At 39.0% G+C, this 9,575-nt stretch overlaps 1 protein-coding gene across 2 annotated transcripts in view; it reads left to right on the plus strand.

Annotated features, from left to right (window-relative positions):
* Positions 1-8,928, plus strand: part of LOC148524941 (carbonic anhydrase 2-like) — a 36,546-nt gene extending 27,618 nt beyond the window's left edge. For both annotated transcript variants that reach the window (XM_088471402.1, XM_088471401.1), the window contains 4 exons: positions 221-313; positions 2,436-2,498; positions 3,028-3,183; positions 8,218-8,928. In XM_088471402.1, coding sequence (XP_088327528.1) covers positions 221-313; positions 2,436-2,498; positions 3,028-3,183; positions 8,218-8,337 — 432 coding nt within the window. In that variant the 3' untranslated portion in view covers positions 8,338-8,928. The remainder of the gene's footprint in view (positions 1-220; positions 314-2,435; positions 2,499-3,027; positions 3,184-8,217) is intronic.
* The last annotated feature ends 647 nt before the right edge of the window (positions 8,929-9,575 follow it).

Consider the following 9,575-nt stretch of genomic DNA (forward strand, 5'->3'; position numbering starts at 1 on the left):
TATAAATCCACAAGGAAACTAAAGTACACATCAATACCAAACAGCATTGTGCCCTGTACTTCACTAGTTTTATGCCACTTAGATGAAACCTAGTATTCTGCTCAAATAAAATGAAGGTTTTGTAAATGAAACGCCCGAATGTCCGTAAAAACTGCTTTACCTGGTTTATTCCTCACACACTGTATTTTTAATTCATAATTTTTTTTCGCTTTCCTGGCAGCTCCATCTGGTCCACTGGAACACAAAATATGGCAGCTTTGGTGAAGCGGTGAAACACTGCAATGGCCTTGCGGTAGTTGGCGTCTTTCTAAAGGTAAGATCATGAATTGGCGGATTTAGGATCCCTATCTTGGTGGTATTTTAACGACAGCATCTGTCTGTAAAAAGTTAAAGTGATGAAAAAACCTAGAATATTTACTGCTGCAAGAATATCTAGCACATAGGTTCTAGCATACACTGTATTACAAGGTTTCTGTACAGGATTAGTCTCCAAAATGCTGCAGGAAATTGTCATCTCTTGTCTTCTAAAACTGTTGAAACTGTATCAAGGTGACCTTGTCTAGAGAATATTACTTTTTAATTTAATTTCCAAAAATAGTAATTTGCATCCCTGATACGAAGCTACGGATGTCATAAATGATTACAGGCATTGATGTACAGAAATTGCTAAATATTGTTCAGATACAAGTATGACATTTAGCAAAATGCAAAGAATGTGTATTGTATATATTCTCTACAACGGTAATCTATGTATCATGGCAATACATTGCGTGCAGGCTGCTTCTGTTATATGTAAACAAAGTTGAACAGGTCTTTAGTTGTAGAGATAGAGACCATGGTGTAGAACAAGGTTTGATGGTTATGTTATAGTTTACAATACAATGTTATAGTTTACAATACAATGTTATAGTTTACAATACAATGATGGCATTTTGAAGTATATACAGTGATATCATATTGTACACAAAGCAGCATCTATATACTTACATGATTACATTCCCTATTCATATATTCCCATGATTACATACCCAGGTACAGTTAATAAATAAATAAATTCATAGGACGGACAAGGCGATATTCACTTGTGGGATGTTTTTTGCGCATGTCGCACCCAAATAGTTTGGGTTTAGCTGTGTAAAGAGGCTAAACCCGTCTACAGTCCTGGTTAGCGCGCCCATACAGCAGTTTGAGCGCCCAAAACCAGGACTTTTTGGCGATTTCTGCTCGCCACCTCAGGAGGGTGCATCAAGAAATCATGCTATCGTGCTCGTAGGCAGGAACAAATGAATACTGCTGCGGGTGTCGAAAATAATTGAATTCCCCCCAAAATGTTTCACCTTTTTAACTGTCAACGTAATCATTTAAATTGCATCAACAAATATGTGTTATACCATGGTCTTTCTATTCTCTCTCAATAATACATTAGAGCCAGATGGTTACTATCACTGAACATGCAGAAATGTAAAGTTTTCTCAATTCACTTAGTATGGCGGCAACATTCAGCTGTCCAATGCCAGAGCCTCTGAATCTCCCAGTGTTGTGAATAGATCTGTCATGTCCTTTACACATATATATTTAATCTGGCAGCAACCTCCACTACATTTTAGCAAAGGCCAAAAGCTGACTGTCAATTATACCGTACCTATAAAGTTACTCCTTTGCTTTTATTACTCGGTTTGCTTAGTGCGTGAAATGAGAGGTGTATGTGTATGAGTATTAATACATTATAAGCCTGGCGCCCTCTTTACTAGATTAAAAAAACAAGTTTGACCAGTGACCAAATCACTTCTTCTACATGTCAGACTTGACAGAAGTGTCCACATACATCTAGCCTCCTTGTGCATTCAATAGCCAATCTAGTCACGCCGTGGCTCTGTAGCACCGAGCATCTTTATTACCTTAAAATGGTAAAATCGCACACAGAGTATAGGCATGCCGCATATCATTTTAATCAGCATAAGCTACTGTGTTTGCATCTTTTTGCAAATAAGACACATTTTAAGGGAAAAAGACACACGAAAAGATGCTCAGTGCTACCAAGTCGCACAGCGCTCGCGCGTTATGTGTAATGCGACTTGTAGCGTATGGAGTATAGATGTATGTGGAAACATCTATATATATATATATATACACACATGTACAGTGATAATAATAGTAGCAATAGTTGGGGCAGTTACTGTTTCAGTTTTATAGGGTCCTATTCATGTATATTTGCCACAATATACATTATCTGTATTCCGTTGACTTGTATTTAATGTTTAATGTCTGTATAAAGATGCCACAAAATCACTTTATATCTCAATTTTTTTCTTGTTGGTTTGTAAGTTTGCCAAACACTAAATTATCTGTTCGTCAGAATGAGTCATTGGAAGCTATATATTTAGTGTTGTTATAAACATACTCTTTATGTCTGCTTTCTTATTTCGGTATTACAGGCAGGCGACGCCAGTCCAGAGCTGCAGCAAGTGATTGATGCCTTAAAATTAATTCCGACAAAGGTAATACAGTATGTCAGCTGTTATTCTTAATATAAATGTCATTTTTGTTGTTTTTTGAGTAATATGCTAGTTATTGCTTCATATACGTTAGTTACCGATTATCTCTCCGCCTGGCAGTGGCAGCCCCTCCCTTTAGTCACAGGCATTCTATGCAGAACAGAGATAAGAAACATGACATATTAATAGTTTTAAAACATATCTCCCAACATTGTGGGGAAAGGAATGAAAATATGACATTTTAGATTTTTGCAATCATCTAGAAGAACCTTTTATCTGTATAAAAACATTTCAGTCAGCTTGAAGAATTGAGAACATGACCCTCCACCATCAGAGCCACCAGTTGCCATGTCTGGGATCCTGAGAATGTGATGCCTCATAGGGAAAGTTCCGTCTCCTCTGACAAGTTATGGGCAGTACCTCTATATTAGCTTAGTCCTTTTATATTTAGCTCATTAGATAATCAATCTTGACTAGTCCCATTATGTCATTTAACTGCTAAATGTAGAAATATTGTTATTTGTAATTTCAGGGGAAAGAGGCTCCTTTCCATAACTATGATCCCTCAGGTCTGCTTCCAAAATCTTTGGATTTCTGGACATACCAGGGGTCCCTGACCACTCCGCCTCTCCTGCAGTGTGTCGTCTGGAACGTCCTTAAGGAGCCAATTACTGTGAGCAATCATCAGGCAAGTCCAACATTTACAATTATTTTACATTGTGCAAAACGTATTGTGGAAATCATGAATCTCCCTCAAAGTACATTTTCATTCATCCATTTCATTGCCGAACTTCTGTGTTGGTAAATCCAATATATATATATATATATATATATATATATATATACATATATATATATATACTGTATATAATGCCTTCATGACTTAAGGTGGATATATCTGCAGATGATGGTGGTTCATGCACACTGAACAACCATCATCCTGCTGCGGGTCATGCTGACCGGGGGTCGCATCACCCACCCTGCCACCTCTGCAGGAAGTGTATGGGTGGTCAGCTGACTGCCCGCACACACAGCATGATGAGCGGATATATCTGCCATTTGCTGTGCTGCACAGCCGACACGATATGTCTGCAAACGACATAGTGCACAGACATATCATTTGCACACACTGGCCGACTCACCCACGATATATCGGCCGTTCAATTGCCGAACGGCCGATGTGTCTGCCAGTGTGTACCTAGCATTGGAAGGAATCCTCCCCAGGCCTAATAATGGGGGGCATCCACTAGACGATTTTATCCCTGTCCAACCTCTTAACGATTTTCCCTTGAAGTTTCCCTTGAAATTTGATCTTCCACTCTGAACAATTTGCAAAAGATTTGCAAAAGATCTAACGATAAACTATGTTGTTTCAATCTGTGATTGAGAGCTTTCAGCTATAGTGGGTAGATAGTGGTTCATCGTTTGATCGTTCAGCTTGAACGATGTGTAAGCGATTTGTAAGCAATCAAGTGAAATTGACCTGCATGTTCAGTCGATGGAGGAGACGATCAAACGACCAGCGGGAGCGCGCATCGTACATCGTTAGAAACAATTACTGCACGATGTTCAAACGATGTTCAAACGATGTTTGAACGATTATCAAACGATTTTATCATTATTGTTCAATCGTTCAACTTTATCGTCTAGTGGATACCCCCCTTTAGTCGTTAGCATGACTCCAAGCCTTTCTAATCTCTCTCATGATTAGGAGGTTGGGCATATCTAGACTATAAGGTCATATCTAACGTCTTCTCTCTCTGTAAAGCTGCTCGGTCACATGCCTAAATTGCTTTATCACTAAGCATAATCATTGTGGGTGTAGACCTTTTAAAAATGGAAGTATTACTTGCAGCACAAATACTTGCGCAGCTTGTGATCAGGTGAAACTGTTGCACGGCTACTACTATATTTTCCATATTATTGGTGGCACAGTTTGCTAAGCAAATTTATTTAGAATTGTCTCCCACAATATCTCCAAATAGCTTTCAGATGTTACTTAAGATCACCTGATGCTTGTTAATCTCTGCTCCAAGCATCGGCTCTCTGAAGTAGGATGATAGACAGCAGCACTTATGATGTAATGCATTGTCTGCTGCTACTCTGTCACATATTACATGTTTAATACAAACCCGTCTCATACATACCTACTCTCCTGGAATATTCCCCCAGGAGTATTGCCTTCCCAGATGCCACCCACTTCACCAGCGAGGGGACAGGACAGCGCTACTGTGAAGCGTTTTGAAGCGTATCGCTTAATTAGCCCCCCCCCCCACTGCATGATGCAGTGTATTGTGACATTTTACAATGGAGACAGGGCTGTAATGAACCGATTCACGTCAACATGCCCGCCACGTACGCAGCCTGACCTTTCTACTCTGAGATCTCGCGGCAGGAAGACGCAAATTGTACAGTAGATAAGACTAACCTAATACATATAAACTGAAATAAGTATTAAAGTGTGGTTTAATATGCAGTTTTTAAACCTCTATCATTAGTTTTCATGCTAACTACATACAGTTCAGCCCTGGAAAGTGATAAAGTGCCAACCAATCAGCTCCTAACTGTCACTTTTCAAACACAGCCTGTAAACTGACAGGAGCTGATTGGTTGGTACTTTATCATTCTCCACTTTATCACTCTCCAAGACTCAAGCTGTGTATCCACTACACGATATAATGAACGATTGAACGATAACGATATCATTATCGTTCATTTTTATCGTGTAGTGGATATGCGACTTTAGAGTTTAACGCATCCAATTTTGACTGACATTTCTCTTTAAGGTGTGCTTTTTAGTAGGTGCACTGTACTGTGTAGTACGTCCTGTAGACCATGTGCCAGATTGCTTGTTGATTATGTTGATGATGAATGTGCTGTTTTCGTGGGGTGTTCCGTGCAGTTTTTGTAAAGCACCTCGTGCTACATTGCTTCAGTTCCAGCACTGCACTAACTTGATAAAAAAAATACTGCTTCAATTTACTTTGATAAGTTGCACGGTTTGAAAACAGCACAAAAAATGCATTTTAATTTACAATTGGGAAAAACCATACTCTTGTACATTTCCCCCATTACTGAAATCTCCAACATTTAAGTAGATATGTTAGAACCAACATAACTATTATATTTTCAAAATCATAAGGCAGAAAAAAAACTCTTAGCAATAATTAGCAAATTATATTATCAACACGGGATATATAAATTTTAAACAAAACACAGTATGGGACTTCCCCATGATTAGCTGTTTCCGCAGTTATGCATTAGCATTTATTATTCAAAGAAACATTATGCTGTACTTTCACAGAAAACTTTTCCTTTTCTTGCATTTTAGCTAATAAATATAATGATGCTGTAACGAACTTATACAAACTTTGACCCAAGTGTTATGCACTAACTGTGAAATCAAATGGTTACTGTAGAATCTTAATGGCAGCTTTGTCGTCAAACACTTTCACTATATATATGTAAAGGATAACAAATATGTCTAGTCTTTGGCTGTAATACTGGCCATCACATGCAGCTCAGCAATTGCTATATTCCTATCCTAGCACACGCCATACTGTACTTGTAATATTCTGGTTATAAGGTGGGCACTGCACTTCAAGAAAATGTTTTAGCAACTGATAACAGTTCAGATCCAGTTACTCACTTGCTTGTAAGTTTAGATTCTGACATCTGCCATGACTGTCAGTTTTCATGATGTGGTGCCTCCCTTATCTCAAAGTGACACTGACAGCTGTTAAGGTCTGTAGCCACTTGAGCTGTCTGATTAGAGTGTGTATGTTTTCCTAACATTATTGCACTGCGGTGTTAACAATTTTAATGTGTACCTGTCACCTACACCTGTTGGAGACACTCAATTTGTAAGATGAGATAATATGCAGTATATTAATTACCTAAAGATTAGCAACATTACTGAGTGCAATAAGTGGAAACACAAGTGGCCAGGGTAATTGCTTTCTGCCCAGGGCTACATAATAACTTTCTAGAAATCTTATCGATTGCTTTTCAGTCAACAAAACCGTACATGTATAAGCATATCTTCTCAATTATAAGTCTTCCATTCCTCATCACTGTAATGGGGGGCATCCACTAGACGATTTTATCCCTGTCCAACCTCTTAACGATTTTCCCTTGAAGTTTCCCTTGAAATTTGATCTTCCACTCTGAACGATTTGCAAAAGATCTAACAATAAACTATGTTGTTTTAATCTGTGATTGAGAGCTTTCAGCTATAGTGGGCAGATAGTGGTTCATCGTTTGATCGTTCAGCGTGAACGATGTGTAAACGATGTGTAAACGATGTGTAAACAATTTGTAAGCAATCAAGTGAAATTGACCTGCATGTTCAGTCGATGGAGGAGACGATCAAACGACCAGCGGGAGCGCGCATCGTACATCGTTAGAAACAATTACTGCACGATTTGCAAACGATGTTCAAACGATGTTTGAACGATTATCGAACGATTTTATCATTATCGTTCAATCGTTCAACTTTATCGTCTAGTGGATACCCCCCTTTAGTGACGTATCACATTCCACTATGCTGCAGACAATAGTTGGTACATTCACTAATTAATTGGGATTGCGTTTTGTCTGTAGCCAAGTAGACTGTGTCAGGCTGCAGGAGAAGGAATGGAGTGCGGGATACCATAAAGTAAGATTTAGCCGCTGTACATCTTCTAGAAACAGAGCGGCTCTACACACAGTATAATCTAGTCTAATCCCAAATCATTCATTTCACATTTTAATGCCGAGTAGTTATAACAGGACATGTCTCTATGTTTAAAAGCTTATAACAAAAGATATTATTTGTTTCCCGACAATTTGCCTATAAGTGGGTGATTAGTGAATTAGTCACCAAATCTATAACACTGTGAAGCACAACTAACGATCCATCCTTCTTAGGCGGAATGCTTAGTGCATTTGACGCTTACAGCAAGAAAAGGTCACCAAAGGCTTAAGAAAGGCTTTTACAGAGTACTTATTGACGAGGCACAGTGATCTGTGTTCTATATCTTCTATATTCTGAATAATACATTATTCATGGCATGCTAGTTTTTTTACTTTAAAAGTAAACTTGAGAATTAAAATGAACTCTGATTTATGAAAGTGTGATCGGTAATTACAGTGATAGGAACAATTTTACGCAAATGAAAATATATTTTTATTTAACATGCAAAGCAATTAGAGTAGGCAGCAAGACTATTTCCATGAAGGAGACTGTAGCATCAGACGTGGAAGTCCACCATACTAAACTCATACTATACTACGTGGTCTATGTATCATTGCTGGTACAGTGGGTGAGTTCCATATAGCTGCACACAGCATTGCGGTGATGCCGAATGCAGTTTATGAGCAATTTATCATTACGGTGCCCATTGAGATTTGCCTGGCACATATATGCCTACCTTTAGGCTGTCCCTTCCGGGAGTTCAGCAGTTAATGGGTGCCGAACGCATCTGACAGAGGTGCAGCAGCATAAGGTGATTGCGTAAGACAGGAGGGGGCGAAGGGCCGACCTAGCTCTTTTCAGCACTAGGAATGCACCTGGAAGCACAGCCACACCTCCTCAGCAATGTATACAGGCCCCTTTAATGTCATGGCATACTCTTCCCGTCCCGACTCGGGCTGCCAATATGTTGAGACGTACGTAATACTGCGATCGCACTGTTATTTTCTTTTTACAATACCATGTTTGATTTGTTGTTTTTATTTTTAGCTGTCAAAGCTCCGAGGCCTTTACTTCAATGATGAGAATGAAAGTCCCTGCCACATGGTTGACAACTATCGTCCACCGCAGCCACTGAAGGGCCGCACCGTTAGAGCCTCATTCCATTAGGATAAGAATCACCCATATGTGCTGTGATCAAGCTGGGAATCCACTCGCTAATGTTTAATTATCTTTTGCTATGCGCAAACTGGAAGCTCCCCCCCTCCTCTATGCTGAATCTCTAATCCCCTTGCGAGTATTAGGATCTGATTAATGAAATGTGAAAGTCGACTGGCGTAGACAAATCATTTATAAATGTGAGTTGTTGCTTACAGGTTAATAAGACATAGCCGCTACTGATTCTCTTCCATAAACAATGCTGCATTAATATACAGAGAGAGGGGAAACATTTGCCCTATTTTATTTTCTAGAATTATGTCTTAAATAATAAACTTGAAGTACATGCATTGCTATGTATTAAATAATGTGAATTGATGTGTGTTGTAATTGTTCCAGAGATAAAAGAAATATTGATTTTAATAGAAATGTAAATATTTTAATATATATAACAAAATATATCTATGAAAAAGTCTTATTGGTGCTTATTTTTTCTTAAGTTTGAAAGCAGAGCATAAAGAAATAGAAAACTCTAATTGTATTTTGAATACCTTAATAAAAATACTTATTGCAAAGTCATGTTAAAGATTATTTTATACCTCACTGTTTGACATTTAATAAACATTCATATAATTCTCCTGTTTCTGTGCTTTTGGTTTGAAATATTATTCTTAAGGCCCCACGGGGTGATAAAGCAGGCGATCCGGCTGATTGGTGCGATTTGTCTGCTATATCGCACTTTGTATGGCCCTGATGTGGTGCCGAGCGCGCTCCCATGGGGTCATCCATCACACCCCCTGATCTTTCTGCAGGACCAATCGATCAGGAGGTTCAATGTGCGATCCTATAGATTGCTATGTAGGTGAGGGATGGGGGAGCCGGCATATCGGGCGGTCTGCCACCCGATCGCACCGTGTGTGCGGACCGCCCTATATGTGGGACAACGGATCCCCTGTCGCCTCGCACGGTGCCATCGTACCGTGTATGGGGACCTTTAGAAACCAACAGAACACTGCCCTGAGGTGGCTGCTTTGGACAGAGCTATATAAACCTATGTTTTTCTTTAGAAGGCTACTTTTATTATTATTAATATTATTATTACTCTTATTATCCTTTATTTATATTGCGTCTTACAAAGTACATGAGCAAATGAGCACACAATAAAACAGTTATTAACAGCACCAACAATGCAGGACAAGGACATGGTTTATAAACTTTGCTGCATTAGCGATTGTAACACTTAAATAAGC

Source organism: Taudactylus pleione, unplaced genomic scaffold (genome assembly GCF_031769625.1).
Source record: "Taudactylus pleione unplaced genomic scaffold, aTauple2 ptg000114l, whole genome shotgun sequence".
NCBI classification, from domain to species: domain Eukaryota; kingdom Metazoa; phylum Chordata; class Amphibia; order Anura; family Myobatrachidae; genus Taudactylus; species Taudactylus pleione.